This window comes from Corythoichthys intestinalis, chromosome 4 (genome assembly GCF_030265065.1).
Source record: "Corythoichthys intestinalis isolate RoL2023-P3 chromosome 4, ASM3026506v1, whole genome shotgun sequence".
NCBI classification, from domain to species: Eukaryota; Metazoa; Chordata; class Actinopteri; order Syngnathiformes; family Syngnathidae; genus Corythoichthys; species Corythoichthys intestinalis.
Genome location: NC_080398.1, coordinates 10,555,298 through 10,575,067, shown reverse-complemented (window position 1 = coordinate 10,575,067; position 19,770 = coordinate 10,555,298). Strand labels below are relative to the sequence as shown.

The 19,770-nt window shown below is 39.3% G+C and overlaps 1 protein-coding gene across 1 annotated transcript; it reads left to right on the top strand.

Moving 5' to 3' along the window:
• The first annotated feature begins 1,548 nt into the window (after window positions 1-1,548).
• Window positions 1,549-18,621, top strand: LOC130914816 (double-strand-break repair protein rad21 homolog A-like). Its single transcript, XM_057834335.1, has 14 exons — window positions 1,549-1,714; window positions 5,018-5,207; window positions 5,332-5,461; window positions 5,548-5,647; window positions 5,809-5,915; window positions 6,062-6,259; window positions 6,326-6,451; window positions 6,599-6,724; window positions 11,520-11,743; window positions 12,492-12,645; window positions 12,739-12,884; window positions 12,987-13,190; window positions 14,046-14,129; window positions 17,849-18,621. Exons 2-14 carry the CDS (start codon window positions 5,064-5,066, stop codon window positions 18,038-18,040), a joined length of 1,935 nt encoding a protein of 644 aa, XP_057690318.1. The 5' UTR covers window positions 1,549-1,714; window positions 5,018-5,063; the 3' UTR covers window positions 18,041-18,621.
• The last annotated feature ends 1,149 nt before the right edge of the window (window positions 18,622-19,770 follow it).

Here is a 19,770-nt window from a genome sequence, read left to right as displayed (position 1 = left end):
TTGCAAAAAGTTTGGACACCCCTGTTTAACTGATGATCCGTAGACGAGGCCAGCTTCTTTCACTTGGTACCAGCTAAATATTATTCAAAAAATAATTATGGCGGAAGAAATAAAAATCTTGAATTTGAAACTGTATGTTGTCGGCGATTAGCCTCGCAATGATCTTAATTGTGGTTGTCAGCCCAAAACCCTCTAAATATATATTAAATGCATCTTACCAGGTATAAAATGACTACTATATAGTCTGTGGTGATCGTTTGGTGCCCAGTTTTCTCGTCGAATTGCAGCAGTCCATCTCGCTCTCCTCTCCGGGTCTCTCGGAATACGGTAGAACTTCAAGTCTCTCCGTCTATCTTCTCTGTTACTGCAACCAACCGCCACACACGCCTTAACCATTTTGATTATTAATGTTAACGATGTCGCGGCCCTGACCTGCCTGGTATGGGTGGCTCCCTAATCAGGCAGAGGCCAGGTGATTTGATTAAAGGCACCTGGGCTTAAAAGGCCTGGGTGCCAGGCTAATCTTTCTCTCTGCTCTCCCCTCCAGGTTGGTCGTTGGTTTTCCTTGGTTGTTTTGGGACTTTAGTTAGAGATTCCCACATACATATCTATTTGCAGCCATACCTAGCAGACACCACTGACTTTACACCCATACACACACCTTCATTGTTTATTATGTTGTTTAAATCTTATGTTGAATAAATCATTCAATTGGCCCATACTTTTGTCTCGGCTCCCCTCATTTTGTTATGTGCTTGGCATGTGAGAACGAGCAGAAAAACACGCCATAATAGGAGGAATTTACGTAGCGGTAATGCGTAAACACGATGAGCTGACGGACAATATGGCGTGGAGGCGTGGTTGTGATGTCATGTGAGTGGGGTCTATAACCTATTACATGACCAAATTAGGTTAAAAAGATGACACAAAAATGATCAAATTCAGATTTGAAAAAATGAAACATCACCTGTCCAAAGAGCATGAGTGCTCTCTAGTGGAGAAAAAAAAACATTGTTTCCTCTAATTGGTAAAATGGAGTCATGTTATTATTATTGCGACATCTCATTGGTAAACCTGAGACAGCCACTGTCTACATCTCAGGCAAAAAATAAAAAGAAAAAAATCAATATGTAGAATAAAGGGGAACAATGTAAAGGCTCTATTGTAGCCCAAAGTTGCAGTGAAAGAGTACTGTTTCTTCTTCACAAATCTACTCAAGTAAAAGTAAAAAATATTGCATTGTAAAACTACTCTAAGATGTACAATTTTCCCCGAAAGTAACTCAAGAAAGTGTAACGACGTAAATGTTATGTCTTACTACCCACCTCTGGTAGTTAATTAATTACTTGTAATTTTATTCCTCTTCAAAAAAACGTTACATACATTACACTAAACACGAGTGTCGTTCTACAGTTGACTACTTTTTCGCACCTCGACATGAATTACTTTATCAGGCATGAAGGCATCCACTCACTTCTGAGGAAATTGTGCCACAGAGCCCCCTATTGGCCACGACTCCTCACTGCTCTGCCTCCCGCTCAGGAAACTCCTCCGCCATTTTTGACTGTAAACATCCTGTGGATTTTAAAACGGTAGCGGTGAGCGGGAGGAAGGCGACTGGCGCCATCTTTACTGTTTTAATGAGTACAACAGGGGACCATTCGCTGGGAGAAATAACATAATTTGCAGGATTTCACTCACCGGTGTACCGTCGGTAAGTAGACTTGAATTGGCATTGCGCTACGTATACTTTTCTCAGTTTTTCGAGCGTAGTAAGCATGCACGGTTGTGGTAATTTGCTCAGGCCTCCGCGGTACGAGGAGTCGTTATCCACCAGCCACCGCAACAGCAGTGCTAATAGGTATGAGCATGCTATGATCGCAAACGTAAACTCGTGGTTATTCCGAAATACATTTGACCTACGAACTGCACTTTCGACGTCTGGGAATATGACGTGGAAAAGAGCCACGCTGAAAACATCGAGCACAATAAACGCCAATTCGGGCGGCCAATGTAGTTCAAACGAGTCGATGGCGCCGACTATTTACTGGCGCCATTCTCTACATTTTCGTTTCTAGTGTTACACTACTTTTTGATTGCATGGTTCTTAACTTGTCGCTACCAAAAATGCGCATTTTCTTTTATTGAAATTTTTCAACCAATTTTCCAAAATCAATGTCGGAACATGGAACAAGTCCGTACTGTGCTTGTCGGAATATTTTTGCTGCTTCGTCCATATTTTGTTTACAGCGGCAAGAGTTAAACACATGTAAGCTTTTTTTTTTTGGTCGAATTTTTCGTTAGAATAGGCTTATAGTAAAATTTTAGTTTTTCGACTTTTAGGGGAATAAAAGGCAATCAAACGAGTAATTGCATATTGAACATTACGATAAACTCTTTATAGGCCACACATTGAACTCTTTGTATGCCATTGACGGTGCTTGACGTCCAATCCATTTTGACTGAGAGGCTGCCACCGAATGAATAACGCCATCTAAGGCACTGAAAACAGTCCTCCCAATTTTATTTGCCGTCTATTGTTGTCAAGGACATCAATCCATGAATGAATTCATTCATTTTCCGTTAAATATATATATAGCGGAAAACACAGACAAGATTGAAGAAGCAGTTTCCGCTCTTGCACTCTTCTTTAAAATAAACTGCTGTATTTTAAGCCAAAACAACTGTTGTGTTTGATAGAACAATATTTCTATATGCTGCCATAGCAGATTCATGGCGTATTAAGCCCCCCGAACTATTTGTAATTTGTCCGTTTTACCCTGGAAACCCCTGTTTACAGATGTCGCGCAACCGCTTTTGTTTCAACTCAGCCATAAAACAAAGGTAATTAATTATATTATTCAAAATGTCTGTCATTTTTAGCTTAGAATCCTTAATTGATGTCTAATATTTTGTTTAAAAAAACAACTTAAAAAAATTATTCACTCGCATAATTTAAACTTTTAAACAAATTAAGTCACAATGGAAAAAAATGGTGTCTGTAAAAAAAGTCACGGATATCTACCTTAAAACTATCGCTTTATTGTATTTTTTTGTTACTGTCGCATTTTCTCAGATATGTTAGATGATAAATAATCGATCCAAACAAAGAAAATTTGAGAAAAAAACGTTTAACAGGGTAAATATTAGAGCTGGGAATCTTTGGGCACCTAACGATTCGATTACGATTCAGATGGTCCGATTCGATTCTAAAACGATTATAGATGCACCCCCCCCACCCCCATTTTTTTTTTTTTTAAATGTTTTGTACATTAGTTCCAAAATTGTTCAAAAATACTCTCAGGCTAAACCAAACTACTATTTCAGTATCAAGTTAACATATAGTAGTAAACAAATATACAAAAATAACAGTAAATAAAAAACTCCAGTCCCCATTCTGTATCAGCAGCTTTAAACTACATTCAATTAATTTAATGTTGTGAATCAACCGTTAAAGTTGTTAAAATTGCTCCCGTTAATCCATAATTTCCCTTTTGTCAACTTTCGACATGTGAAAGTTTTAAAACTATTTTAAAGATAGATTCAAGTCAATATTTTACCGATTTAGGAGTATTTTAGATAAAAAGTTAATTAGGTTTGCTTGGAAGGTTCGCTACAACAGCCTTGCAGAGAAGTGTACTGCTTTAAGATGGCGGCCGTTTACTACGTCTGCATCTAGCTTTTTGTAGATATGCTGCAAACGCTACCGCTACCGTAGTGCATCTAGTCTTATATAAATGATATCTACCGTAACATTATGTGGATGACGTACTTTTGTAGCAGCTTCAGGTATGTTGTTGTGTCTTTTTATCTCGTGGCATGAGTTGAGCTAGAGCCGTGAGTTGAGCATTGGCATTACCCGAGGGGCCGGGTAATGAGAAGCATGATGTTTAGCTACTCTCGCTCCGTTGCTCATTGACCGCGCGGCGCGCTGAGTGTGTTGTACTTCCGCTTTACTTGGCATATTTCAATAATCGGAATTTGGATGTTTGTGAATCGTTCTCGAATCTTCCACGGCCGAATCGCGAATAATCTAAGAATCGGAAATTTTGCACACCTCTAGTAAATATATGAAGAAAATCTCAACCACTCCTTGATGTCTGCAATTTCTGCATTGCGACCCTTGTTATATTACCATGTTTCACCCATAAAATCCCCCAAAATATCCAGCTGTGGCCATTCACAGCTGTGTGTTGACACTCAGTGATACATGCCACATGGAGTTTTTGGATCAAAACAAGGTAAGTACGCACTAATATCTCGTTAAAGTCATGGCGTCTGTAATTCTGCTCTCGCCTGCAGTTAGGGTTTTGCAGTTTAATTTTTTTTTTTTTTTTAAATGCCCTCCTGTTCAAAATGTTTCTTCCCCCAGAAAATAGAGATTTTAAGCTTTCCAATGATGTATCACACATGCATATAGGACAATTTTGAAATTTGGCTTAACTGAGGGTCTCAGGGCGGAACTTCAAGTCAGCTGAGTGTTTTCTGCCATATATATTAAAATCGACTAAAGAATTTGATTGGGGCAATATCCAGAGTGTATTTTTTTTTTTAATAAATTTAATTCCATAAATGTTGTTTTTATTAACACTGCTATTTTATTAATGTATTTATTCATTAAAATATATCAAGATTATACAACCAGAAATAAAAAATACACTATGTGGACAATAAATCTTGGGTCATATCGGCTACAATTGTATACTAAATGTTGTGAGTGGGACGTACACTTGTCGACGCCAGGTCTTTTTAAGTTAAGTTTTAAATGACCAAAGATAGTTACTTACATCAGATGAGTAATTCCATATTTTTTTTAGAACATTCTTTAAAAAAAGCCTCATTTTTCAGACTGCACTGTCTTTAAATTGTTAGCTTTTGTTTTAAAGTGCTACATATGGATTCACTCTTTCCTTGACATCTCCAGCATTGAAATTGTAACAATGTAACAGTTCGCAATAACACTAGCTGTGTTGAAGTTATATCCTTTTATGAAATACGACTACATGTTGTTTTCCAGGTGAGCCTACGCAATTGTGAGTGTGTGAGGCAGTGGACCCAGGGCAATGTTCTACGCCCACTTTGTCCTTAGCAAACGTGGGCCGCTGGCCAAGATCTGGCTGGCGGCCCACTGGGACAAAAAGCTGACCAAGGCTCATGTGTTTGAATGCAACTTGGAGAGCAGTGTGGAGAGCATCATCTCACCTAAGGTATTATAATAACAGCATTGAAAGTACAATTAAAGATTATTCACTCAGACTGTTCAGTACAATGTATACTGTATATATTTAAACCTCACCCACTTATTGCATATGTATTGTATTGTGCTCATAGGTGAAGATGGCATTGCGTACATCAGGTCACCTGCTTCTTGGGGTGGTGAGAATCTACCACAGGAAGGCCAAGTACCTGCTTGCTGATTGTAATGAAGCCTTTATCAAAATAAAGATGGCATTCAGACCAGGTACGTATTGCATCTTCTACTTGCCTTCATATTTTGGACCTTGTTACTATATCCTTAGTTAACCACTGTGGCCGGTTCGTATCCAGGTGTGGTGGATTTGCCCGAGGAAAACCGGGAGGCTGCATATAATGCCATCACCTTACCTGAGGAGTTTCATGACTTTGATCAGCCACTTCCTGATTTGGAGTAAGTTTATGTTTACTGTTCAGAATTAATCTTGTCACACCCAGTAAAATGTATGATGCACCTCCAGAGATGAATGTTCTTAGAATGTATGTTGCCCTACTCTTTTCAGTATGCACTATTTGTTGTACTCAGCATTGCTTTCTTTGGTGTCTGTCACACAGTGACATTGATGTGGCCCAGCAGTTCACCCTGAACCAGAGCAGAGTTGAGGAGATTACTATGAGGGAAGATGTTGGCAATCTCAGTCTTCTGCAAGACAATGATTTTGGTAGGATATGGCAGAGTTCAGTCTTTAAAAATCATCATGGAGAAATTGACTCGTTACTTTTTTTCCGGGTTATTGTAGTCCTGTCTGAACAGTAGAACTTTCTTCATATCCTCTTCATATTTCAAGTAACCCGCTGTTCTCCCCAGCTGATTTTGGCATGGACGATCGGGAGATGATGCGTGATGCCAGCACGTTTGAGGAGGATATCATGCATGGTGCCACAGCCTCTAACCTTTTGCTCGAGGCGGAGCCTGGTCCAGCTAATTTGCCAGATAAATCCAACCACATGGAGTATGATGACTTTGGTGATGCCTCCATGGGCAACAATGACGGAGGGATGTTAGGTGAGCTCGGGAAAAGCCTCCCTCTTTGGTGTCATGGATGATTTTAATTCATTTACTATTCCTTAGTGGATAAGCTACTTAGCTCTGAAGATGGAGGTGGCATTTTTGACGATCCTCCCGCCATCACTGCTAGCGTCATGATGCCACCAGATCATGGAGATGATGAGGACGATTTTGACAACCTCCAGTCACGTAAGCACTTCATGCCAAAGATTATACGGCACTGTCCAAAGATAATTTTTGAAACTTGAGTAGCTGTTAAATTTTTCAAACTTGAGTAGCTGTTAAATGAACACTTGTGCCCAATAACATTTCCTGTTTTACTTCTCTAATGTCCAGCCGGTCCAGACAGTCCAGATTCCGGCCCAGCAGAGCCACTGCCAGCCATGGCTGACCAAACCGAACAGACCACTCTTGTTCATAATGAAGAGGAAGCGTTTGCACTGGAACCCATCGACATCACTGGTTAGGAAACTATTTTGGAGTGTTTGTGCCATATCATTTACAATGTAAATGAAGCATGAGCTTTTAAGGACACCGTTCTCACACGGCTATTCAAAGTGTGTGCACAAATTTGTCAGGATCACTTAGCCTATATTACTGTAGATGTGAAATGCATAAAGGAAAAGACAAAACCTGATATATATTACCTTCATGTAATGTGAAAGAGACTTAATGTAAGTATATACTGTAAGTACTGTAATCCCCAAAATTGACAGCACGCTTTTTTTAGTCCCACCCTGGAATTCGCAATCACGGAATTAACTGCAGGGTTCAACGTCTTACGCAGAAATCAAAACATGGCGCAAAATATAGAGCAAGGGGCAGAATACATTTTACATGTAGTTTTCGAAACAGTGGCTAGATATTGCTGTCAAATGGCACCCGCCACATGCGGAAAAGAAGACGCATTTAATTGCCTGACTGAGTGTCGAATGCCAGTAGTCAACAGTAATGTTCATTAAACAAGACAAATGGATATTTTAGTTATTTTTGTTTCGTTTAAATAAGTTTTCGGCACTTTTTTTCTGCCCATGTTGATGATGCAATATCAACTAGATAGCTCGTACTTTCTTCACTATCACTTCTTTCTCAAACCCATTGTTTGATGAAATGTTTTAAACTTAATAAATGATGCAAATAAGTGTGCTTATTGAAAGAAAATATTGTTGGTTATTAATATATAACCACAATGTTTTGCTAAGGGAGTGCCAAAAGTCGATTATTAGATTCATCGCGATTCGACACATGATGATTTGTTCAAAAACGTTGATTTTTCTCTAATAACGTTATGACAGCCGCTCCTAGTGGAACGAAATTCAAGACACGTCTGCCCCACAGACACCTTTAATGGACGCGCACACGCACAACGTTATGATAGATGCTGCTGGTTACTGAGCGAGAGATTTACTCCTTTTCAAAAGATTGGAGAATAAATTTGTGTATGAGACAGGCAGGAACCCGGCGGTCGGGCTTCTGTGTGCAAGTTATTTTTTAGAGTGCGAGGGGAAGACAGAGAGTTCGTTGCTTCTAGTCTTTCAGTTGTCCAGCAGTAGTTTCAAGTCATGTCAATTGAAAAATGTCCTGAGTGTGTTGCTAAGACCCTTGTGTGTCTATAAAAGTGAGTACACGAACCCTGTGGCCTATACTACGAAGCCGGTTTTCTGGCTTAGCAGGGAAACGTCGAGAGTAACTTTATCACGTGCTACGTAAGTTCGCGGCTATGCGAGACTACGAAAGGTGGATATGTTGGAACCGAGAAGTGTTGCCATGGCAACACACGCCACACACCAAACCTAGTCGTGTCAGAGTTAGATCTTGCTTAACATCAGGATTCCAATTAACCACGCTCTATTTAAACAGCACTCCTCCGCGGACGTGTCCTCCTGACAATGACAGCGTACTTGGACGACCCATACGACATTGGCGCGCGGATTGTGAGGGGCTCTCTCCGGAGGGCACGGGTATTTCGGGACCGCCAGAATCCGCTGGCGTACCCGGACGATGTACTCCACGAAAGATATAGATTTTCAGCTTAGGGAATTCTTTACCTGTGACAAATGATCGAGGCGGACGTCACTAATGTAACCCGCCGAGTCAGGCCCTCACAACCGCGCAGCTTGTGTGCCTGTCCGTGCGCTCTTTTGCTAGGGACAATATATGTATTCCATCTGTGATGCTGAATACCTCCGTAAGAACACTGTATGCCGTGCGATTCGGAGTGGGGTATGGAAACGCTTCAAATTGATTGTTAAAATCACTGAATGTAAACGAATGCGGAGCATTGCTCTCATACAAGAAATATATTTAACGAACTTTCCAGCGTTATTTCGTTGTGTAAATGCAGTTATAATAATCATAGAAAAATATAGACTATTTAAACATTGAGAAAACTTGCGGTTTTTTCTGCCAACTCGAAGAGATTAAATTGTCAAATCCACTGATAGGACAGACGCACAAATATAAAAGACATAAATGTTATGTATTGAATATGCACCTTACAGTCTTGTTTAACTGTGAAAATTCGTTACAAAAGACGGGCTTTAATTTACGCAACAACACATGGCATCCCACATTTCCTTCTTCTCCTTGAGTCCTCACAAACATCATACATCATAACATTTTTTATTTTATTTTTTTTGGTCGGGCTTGGGCCTGCAAATCAAGTTGATTGATCGGACTCGGGTCGGGCTGGATTTTTTAGCCCCAAACTAAAAAAAAAAGAACATGCGTATTCATACAGTCAAGGGGACTAAACATACAATCATCCTGCTTCATGTGGTGATGCGCGATAAATTATTTCTTACTGTTAACGTACCAAATCTTCTTTTATTGTCCTAACAGCAGGCTTTATTTCTTTTGATGGACATAAGTAAACTGGCATATTGACGCATTCACAAATCACACGATCTGTAAATTCGCTGTCAATAGACCCGTCGCACTCTACTCGCCGAATCGGTGTTGGATTTCGCGGTGAGGGTGGATTTTAATCATCGCGCATTCCTCCTCCGTGGAGTAAGGTGCCCGTGCCATCGTCACAAGTAGTGTTTGACTCTGGTCTCCGCCCCCTTTTATGTGAACGCGCAGTAACTCTGACTGGGTTGACACAGGTTCGACTAATCAACCTCATAATCAGCGTCGTAGCACCGATTGACCACAAACTAGACAACCAGGTTTTGTCAACTCCGGTTACCCGCTAGTAAACTGGATTACTTCTGGGGAGGTTGAACTCCGTTCGTAGTATAGGCCACTGTTCTTCTGTTTAGCCTTTGTTGTTGTTGTTTTTGAGATGTTAACAGTTAACGCCAAACGCTAAGCTAATTAGCTAATGTGTATTTCATATGCAGAATGTGTAAAACCATGTTTAAGTACAGCGGTAACACTACAAACATGCGAAATAGTACAGAAATCTGTGAAAACAAAGTATATTGGTTAAAAGAAGTCTTATTTCTAAACACATTTTGTTTCCAGAAAATGTGGAATTAATTCCACCGGTGTAAATTTTATTGTATTGTTGAGAGAAATAAGTACTGCGTTTAAAATGGTTAATGTTTTTGCGCTTTCTTGTTAAAAACAAAAGTAATTTAAGGGCAGCTTTTTGTTGAATGGGCATGTTTCCAGCGTTGCTGTTGAATCATTAGGATATCTTAAATAAATAACGGACATACATTTGTTTGGCTACTTTATTAATTAATAATGTACAATGCATCGATAACCGTGATCATCGTCAATACCGTGATCGTCGTTCCAATAATCTAATCGTAGCACCCTGAATCATAATCGAAACAAGGGGTCCCCAAGATGGCACACCCCTATGTTTTGCAGTGTTTGGTATTGCAAATAATTTTATAAAATTACTAGAGATGCACGATAATATCAGTCACCGATAATTATCGGCCGATAATGGCAATTATGACGTCACACAGATAATCCAGATAAAACGAAATTCAACCGATAATGCAATCCGATAATTATATACTTGATTTAGCCTCCAAATGTGCGCAATCAACAGTTTTGTCCAATTCTGCTAGTTTTAAGGAGGTGTTTTTGCAGTGTAGTAATGTGATATATGTTAGGAATGGCTTACTTTTAAAGGCATTTTTGTGCAGCTTGGGTGTTTACTCTCTGAATAATTGTTGCCAAAAGCTTACCATTACACAATGTCATTGCCATTGTTTAGATGTTGGAATTTAATACTTGTTCACATTTGATGTGGAAAAAAATAGCACTAAATTACATTTTTGCACAGTAACATTTGATCTTTGTATACTTTAACATTTTACGTACATATTTGAATATAATTATCGGCGTGACATTATCGGTTATCAGGTGGAAGGGGCAGGAAATTATTGTTTATCGATATCGGTTGAAAAATGTATTATCGTGCATCACTAAAAATTACTACATTAAATTTATTTATAACTGGTTATTTTGGTTATTATTATTTTTAAATATTTGACGTGTAAAAACAACAGCTGCCTAATGAAGAATTGCTCTCTGCGGAATCACTGTCCTAGAAAAGGGCTGAAGACACATATTCATCAAACCGATAAATAAAACATAAAAAGAATAATAATAAAAAAAAACTAATCACAATGTTAAAAGATCAAGAACAAATTAAATACACTGATGCACTTATGATGTGCCTTAATATTTAGGTCCGCCCTATGTATTAAAATAGTCATTGATTGATGGTGCGCCTTAAAAGGTGTACCTAATGGTCAGAAAATATGGTATGCAAATTTCATGCCCTTCTTATGGTAGAGAAAATGTTTAAACACAATAAAATAACAGCAATAATGAGCGCAGACATTTTGTGACATTAATCATGCCCACACATACCCAGCCTTGAGCCTTTAGCCTTGAGCACAGTTGTATCTGAAAATGGGTATTAATGATAACACGAGAAAAGGCTGGATATCTGGCCCACTTACATTTGATTGGCTAAAATAGTACCGCATTTTTGAAATATCTGCCCCAGTGTTTTATTTACACTTTTCTCCACTATTACATTTCAAAAAAATGAAATTTGCCTTTTCAATTAATTAACAAAATTATTTCCACTGGCTTGCACATGATGAAGCTGTTTTCTTTCCCTTTAAAGACAACATTTTACATGAAGAGAATCGTGCTTTTTGAAATTTATGTATTTTTTATTTTATTGTTTCGAACAACCATATACAGATGTTCAACATTATAGTAAAAATGTCAAACACTGATGACTGGAGGGCTCTAATGATAATAATTTTGAACTCTTCAGTGAAAGAGACCAAGGCCAAGCGTAAGAGGAAACTGATTGTGGACAGCGTGAAGGAGTTGGACAGCAAAACAATCAGGGCCCAACTATCTGACTACTCGGACATTGTCACCACCCTTGACCTTGCCCCACCCACGAAGAAGCTGATGATGTGGAAGGAAACTGGCGGAGTGGAGAAGCTCTTCTCTCTTCCTGCTCAGCCTCTCTGGAATGCCAGGCTACTCAAGGTAATGAATGTTGGCTTTTATAATTAGCTGCTATATTGGAGCGACAGGCTTAGATTGACTGATTACCATTTTATAAGGCAAGTGACTGTTTAAAACACATTAAGGCTTGTAAAGCACTGAGGGAAACCCTCAGTCTTTAGAGTCCAAAGTGGATTTTTCTTTTAAAATAAAAAAATAGAATTTAACTAATTGCCTGCCGTTGACAGTGGTAGATTTCCAATTCATTTACACTGGGAGGACTGGCTGAATGCTCATGTTTAAGTGCCATTAACAGCGCTAGACTCCCAATCTCTTTGCCTTTCCCAATCAAAATGGACTGGACGTCTAGAGTTGTCAATGGCAGCCATTGCGTGCCATATAAAAAGCTAATGTATAAGTTTTGTAGACATTCTAGATTTACAAAAATGAACTCGTTGAGCATTCACTTTCAATGCATTTGAGAGCAAACCAACTGTCATTTTCCAAAAGCAAACATCCCTTTTTGTGCGATTGTCCATTTTAAGTTTTCATTGGTATGCGGACCAGGTAGTGAGATTGCAGGAACAAAATGAGAAAGTGATGGCTTTTTGTCTTTTTCCTCCACTCCTTTCACTGCCTTGTGGACTTCTCCAGAATACGAATGAAAAGTGCATTAGTGCATATTTGGTCAGAGCAATTTCTTTGTTTGTCCAACACCCATCTGACTGTATTTTTAAGTTATCCTGATATGCCTTAATTACATTTCCTTTTCTCTACATTCGATTGTTAGATGTTCACACGCTGCTTGACACCTCTGGTGCCAGATGAGCTGAGGAAGAGGAGAAAGGGTGGCGAAGCAGACAGTTTGGATGAATTCCTCAAAGAGCTTGAGAACCCGGATGTGCCTAGAGAGGAAGTTATGGGTCAGCACAGAGATGTTATCGGTAAGTAGTAGTTTTGAGGGCTGATTGATAGTTTTAGATTCGTATTTGCCAGATACTGCTGTTAAGTCATGAGTTCCGTGAATCACTTTACAGATCAGACTATCATTGAAGAGCCCAGCATGCTGGCTGCTTCTGCAATGGAAGGCAGCAGGACAACACTGGATGAGACGGTCATGCCTCCACCCTCCACCCCTCGTGGCGTCAAACGCAAGACCCTTGAAAAAGAGGGCACCCTGCCTGTGAGTGCTATAAAAATGGTCAAAACATTTGTTTTTACACAGGGTAGGACCAAATCGTGCTGAGTTTGATGGGTTGCATCGATTTGCCCTGTTGTCTTTCAGATGGCTGCTTTGGAACAACAACAACAACAGCAGCAGCAGCCACAACAGCTGGCAGACCCCTCGGTCTTGTCTCAGAGGCTAGACATGTCGCAGGTCGACCTTCCCCCGGAGGAGACTACGGTCAACTTAACACAGCTTGTTCCTGAACTGGACCTCATTGGAGAGAAAAGCAAAGACAAGAAGGATGAGAGCGACGAAGAAGAGGTTAGTTGTTTTATATAACAACGTTTTAAAAGTGGCAGTGTCCATCTTGCCAGCAGGTAGTTGAAATGGCGTACCATTGAGAGTGAGTTAAAAAGAAACAAGTTCCTTTGAGGCGATTGGGGGCACTTCACATTTAGTTGTAATTTTGATCTGTCGAAGTAAATGTAAGCATTAGGGCAAAACAATACACCTTCAAGTAAAGCTTCAATGAATATCCTTATATCTGACTCAAATGTTTAATACATGATTTGGTTATCGTTAACTTGTGGGTTACCATTGATGGAGATTCAGGTTGAATTCATTTCGTTGAATATTACATCTATCGCCGTCAATGGAAGCCAAGGTGAAATAATACAATAAATTATTCACAGGATGATTGGCGTAAGAAACTCTTAAAGTTCGAAGGGGGTGTGTTGCGTTTTTGATATTTTAAAGAGGACACAGGTTAGAGTCTTTAGCACAGTGTAACATTGGTTTTCATACCTGTTCTGTACAAAAAGTTGCTAAAACAAAATCTCACAGAAACCTTAAATAATAATTCCCATAAAAACTGATTCTAAATCTGAAATCTAAATTCTAGAGCATTAGTTTAGTGTTGCATGCTGGGAGCCCAACAGCATGACACTTACACCAACTAGGAGAGATTCCCACTGATTTGAAAATTTGTTTATTTGCTACTTTTGACATTTTTTCTGTACCAAGAAAGGATCAGGAATGTTTTTTAAACATAAATATCAGACAGGTGTAAAATTGCAATATTAAAAATTGTGCACTGATTCTGAAATTTGAACTGCTATGCACATGCATTGAAGAGTGGGGAAAACCAAGCAGAGCATTTTGTGTTCTCTGAATCAGGATGAAGAAGGCCAGGCTGGAGACCAGGATCAGGAAGAGAAGCGATGGAACAAGCGAACCCAACAGATGCTCCATGGGCTCCAGGTACAACAACGTAGTTTGCTGTTTCAACTTATTTTTATAACTTTAACAAGCTCTGAGTATTGATATTATTAGGAATGGACTGAAATAAAAATTCAAGCCCAAAGCAAGAAATGAGTAAACAAACGCAGAAAATTATATTATGACACTTTAATATGTATATTTTTTTAAATTATTAGGTTTTTACAACCATTTTGTGCACTTAATCCAGTGCTTCTCAATTATTTTCTGTTCCCCCGCCCCTCAACTCTCTGCCGCCACTTTAAATAGGATCCTTTGGCTATAAAATTATTATTAAAAGTACACCTCTGCCTGACGTCTCCTTTTTGCTACTGAAGAGAAAAAAATGACAGATCAACTTGCAAAAGTATAACCTTAAGATTGTTTTGTTTGTAACAGAAAAGTGCATCACTTTGCCTGAATTAAAATAAAAAAAAGTCACATTCAAACTATTTTTTTAAGTTTAATAAAATCAATAAAGAATGATAAATTTTAAATTGATTAGCAACATTAACTCATTAGGGCAATATGCCAAACAACTTGACCGAAAAAACAACAATGAATAGAACAAAAACGACAGTGTCATTGGACAGAGGGAGTTTTTTTTTTTTGCTGCAGACAGTATCAGCTCCTTTGCAATGGTTTGGGGTTATTTTGCACTGAGCATGCTAAACAGTGCATGCTGGTTTACCGATGTAACACTGACAAAGCAGAGCGATTGTTGCCAATATTGGGCACGTTTTCGCTGGAAAACAATCAAGCGGCTTATCAATGAGATAGGGGTCTAATGCAGGGGTCCCCAACCTTTTTTGCACCACGGACCGGTGTTATTTGGGTCTTTTCTTTCACGGACTGGTGTTCTGACAAATTTTGCAACCCATCAAAAATTGCAACGATGCGGTTCTGCGCATGCGTTTAACGTTAAACATAGCCGCAAAAAGCGCAAATGCAGCAATTCCAAAGTAAACACTACAAACTTTCTTGAAAGAAAGGAATATTAACTTACGTTTGATCATGGAAGGACTTGTAGAAAAGTTCTCAGATTCATCCTGCCATTTAAGCTTCACACAACAGCTGCACACCGCGCTCACCATTAACGACTTCGCCTTGTCGTTAAACATTAATTAAGAAGCCCGCTTCACAAAGATACGATGTTGGAAATTGTAGCAAGGTTTTCAACACTCTTGTCGCGATGTCAGGATATTCCAGAATGACTTTAATCCAGAACCTCGATAGAGTTGTTGTCTCAAATGTACGTTTAATAAGGTCGCCGTCATTTGCGATCTCTGTTTATTCACAAACGGGTCACGAATCCACTCCTTCGCAGTTCGTGGGTCTTCGAGGTTGTAGGCTCGTCAGATGCCCTTTTCGACGTAAAAATATCCTTTTCGCCGTAAAAATATTTCCAAAGACGTCTGTTTTCCTGTTATCTTCGCTCGTGTGGGGGCTAATTATTTCCGGGAACAAATGTGCTGCGCCGCGGCCTAGTAATATGCTATTATCGAGGACAAGCGCACATAGATATATTATATACACAAACAAGATGTACTGCGGCAGTCCAATCAATGGACTTCTATGACAAGATTTTAATCTATCCCGTATAGACATGTGCCGGTTACCGGTTTCACGGTTTACCGTGGTGTGAAAACGTCACGGTTTCAAAACCACTAAAATTTTCCGTCATACCTTAGTACGGTATTCGCTATTTTTCATGTGCCAAAATGCAGCCGAGTGCGGCAGCGCTCACCCTTCCCGTTTGTTGCCGTGAGTGTCAGTGACGCTATTCTGCTAAACAGCCAGCAAACCCAAAAACAAACCCTCGAAACACAAGGCGTACTTTTCTTCAATTTATTGAGCTCTCAAATCATGGTAAATTATACAAATGAATACATTTAAAACGTTATACAATTGTATTTTTCCACATGTGAGTAGGTTCAACAGGATAGCAGTAGCACCGTGAAAAAGGTCGCCAAAAACAAAACATACATTTTCCTTTCAAAGTCAATATACAAACTAACTAAAACTTACAAAGACGAATGTTAGCCTAGGCTAAGCTGGGAGAGCAGCTTCGTCGCCGTTTTATGTCTCACAGCCGCTGAGTGAGAAACAAGCTTGAATGAAGGGGGGGAAAGGATCGCGTCAAAGATCGCTAATTGCGAAAAGAGGTCTCACTCCTCACTTTTTGTTTTAGATGAAACCTTGAAACCTCAACAATATTTACATTTTAACTAACTTATAAAACTAACTTATACATTTTTAACTAACTTATTATCTTATGAATTATTTGTTCTTTTTAACACAAAGGCATGACATCATGTAGAAGAGAGTTGACACAGTGGCTGAAAATGGCGAAACTTTAGCTTCTCCCCCTCAAAAAAAGTCATACAGTATATATTTTTAATTTTATTTAGAAGTGTTTTTACTTTTTTATAGCAATTATTTTGTTCTTGATCTATTATTGAGCAACTTGAGCTGTGGCTGTGGGTATAGTCTAGGTTCTATTTATTTTAATTTTATATAAAATATTTGTTATTTTTTGTTAATTTATTTATTTTCACATTAATTTATTTTCACATTATATTCATGTTCCAATTTGCAAATATGTTCTGGAAAAAAAAAAACTGTTCAATGGAAAAAAAGTTTTTTTTTTTTTTTTTTTTTTTTTAAACCCCATACATCTCAAAATTTTGGAGCTATAATTGCAATACCGTGATACCGTGAAACCGCGGTATTTTTGCTCACGGTTATCGTACCGTCAAAATCTCATACCGGCACATGCCTAATCCCGTAGTATTATATCTAGAGTAGACAGAGATATTGGTGTGTTAAGCAGGGGCACAGGGTTAATTCGGCCAGAATGCGGTCGTTATTAAATTATTTTTTCTTTGCGGCCCGGTCGCAAATGCGCCACGGACCAGTACCGGTCCGCGGCCCGGCAGAAGGGGACCCCTGGTCTAATGTCTTTAGGTAACGTCTTGATTGATTTGGCTTCTCGCTGTCCGCTACAAACAATTGTAGACACCGTAAAAAGAGTGGTCTTTCTTCGTCTCCCACTGTATTAAATAAAAGTCAAAAGCCAAACGGCGTATTGTCAGCCGCCGGGGGAGAACCGGAGGTGAGGGCGGTCATCGTGATGCTCTCAAGCTGAAAATGGCGCTTCTCGGGCTGGTATGTGAGAACCAAAGAAGACAGTAGGTCGCTGCATGAGCCCGGACTGAAAACTGCACAGCTCTTCATATCTCTTGGCTGTATGCTCTTGTTTGGTTAAAAATACTGCACACACTCTGAAAATGAAAGAGCCACTGCCACCCACTGAGTGGCTGTGGAATTACAATTTATTCTAGTATGGCAAAAAAGTATGTTCCCCCAGGTCACATGCACCACCTCCGGCATCGCTCTGCGTCCCACTATTTGACAAGTACTGACTTGATTTAACTTCTGAGCTCCCATATTGCTTCTATATTGATGTGTTAATATAGTTCAATTAATCAGACCTTTTAATAATATGTGCCCTGCCACAGTAAAGTGAGTCATAGTAACCCGTTTAAAGTAAGCGCAGACTGACCTCCATTCAATATTAACCATCATGCGATGATGCTTCATCGACGAGAAATGGCGACATGAATTTGGGTCGTCTGTGCATCTTGGATTTCCAAATTCAGGATAAAAAATGACTCTCCTGTAAAGCAGGTTGTATTGATGACTTGTGATTGTTCCTACAGCGCGTCATGGCAAAGACCGGAGCAGACTCAGTCAGCCTACTTGACTTGTGCCGGAACAACAACAAGAAGCAGGCGGCTGCGAAGTTTTATAGCTTCCTGGTCCTCAAAAAGCAGCAAGCTATCGAAGTCACCCAGACAGAGCCTTACAGCGACATCATTGCCACTCCTGGACCACGATTCCACCTTATTTAGACATTGGAAGAGGAAAACAAAACTGCTTGCCAAAGGCATCATGTTTTTTTTCAATGCTTGTCTTTTTTTCCTTTTTTTTTTTCCAACTATTTTTCCCAGAAGAAAACGAACGAATTAATCATTCATTTTCTGTTCAGTTAACCGGTCTTACCCATCCACAAATCTTGAGACAGTACCCCCTTAACTCTGGAAATATAACAACTTTTTGACATGAGAACCTATTCTCTCCACATGTGAAATACTGCATCAGCTGTGTAAATATGATGGAAAGGTACTGTTTTCTTCCTCAAATATGTAACCTCAACCTCCCGTTGCACTTGTTCCCCTCCATAAACACAACTAAATTGGTTGAAAATGTTCTTCCCTGCAGCTAAAAAACATTTTTCAGTTGTATAATTCAGGCAGTTTGTCTTTTTTTTTTTTTTTTTGTATTTTATATTTACGCTTGTACACCTTTTTTGCATTATGTACTTAGAAACGTACTTGTTACCGATGCATACAGTGTCCGAACTTTTTAGTCTTTGGGTAATCTCTAGTGACACATACATCTGTTAAAGTTGGAAATAAAAGTGTTTTACGTACACTGTTGCACCGTATCATTTGATCCTAAATCCCCATTTCAAACTGATTATAGTGTGCTTTCTTTGAAAACATTACAAGATCTGTGCACCACAAGCATACAAAATGCTCATCTATCCATATCTGATCTAACCTTGGGCAAGAGGTAGGGTTAATCTGGAAGCATTTGCCAATCTATTGCTGGGCACTTAATATAAATGGCCATTTTCATACATGCTATATTCAAGTAACCCACACGGAATGTTTTGAAATGTGGGAGATAGCCGACCCACGTAGAGAAACATTATTAAAATTTAAACAGTTACATTTGAAAGCGCCTTTACAATGCCAAATCCAGCGTAGATACAGTCATGTGAAAAAATTAGGACACCCCAATTACATATTCAGTTCTTTATTAAGAAATCTTCACATATCAATGATCTTTTTCTTCATCTCTTGAAAAAATGATTTAATTGAAGGTAAACAGCAAAAATTAACATTGATTTACTAATTGAACCAAATATATCAACAAAAATGCATATTCTAACAGGAAAAAGTTAGGACACCCTACCACCTAATAGCTAGTGTTACCCCCTTTGGCTAAAATAACTTCAGTGACATGCTTTTTGTAGCCATCTACCAGTCTTTGACATCGGTCTGAAGAAAGTTTGCCCCACTCCTCAACGTAGAATACTTTCAACAGTGACTGACTGTTGAAGTGAGAGAAACCCCATGGTGAGATCAAAGGAGCTGTCTGAGGCCTTCAGGAAGAAGATTGTAGACGCTTATGAGTCCGGTGAGGGATCTCAATATAAAATCAGCCATTCCACTGTCCAGAAAATAGTCTACAAGTGGAAGACAATTGCCAATGTGCCCAGGTCTGGCCGTCCAAGCAAGTTCACCCCGAGACCAGACCGCAAGATGCTAAAAGATGTCTCCAAAAACCCTAAAATGTCATTACGATGTGAAAGTGCATGCCTCTACAATCAGACGTAACAAGTTTAACCTTCATGGGAAGTGTGCAAGGAGGAAGTTTGCCAGGGTGAATGTGGACAAAGACCTGGACTTGTGGAATACTGTTCTTTGGACAGATGAATCTAAAATTGAATTATTTGGACACCAGAACAGAGGACATGTCTGGTGTAAACCCAATACAGCATTCCAAGAAAAGA

Bases quoted from the DNA above. Each gene is read 5' to 3' on its own strand.
- LOC130914816 (XM_057834335.1), top strand. From the start codon at position 5,064: ATGTTCTACGCCCACTTTGTCCTTAGCAAACGTGGGCCGCTGGCCAAG. The intron at 5,648-5,808 runs GTAAGTTTATGT...TCTGTCACACAG, and splicing joins CAGCCACTTCCTGATTTGGA to TGACATTGATGTGGCCCAGC. The intron at 12,646-12,738 runs GTAAGTAGTAGT...ATCACTTTACAG, and splicing joins TCAGCACAGAGATGTTATCG to ATCAGACTATCATTGAAGAG.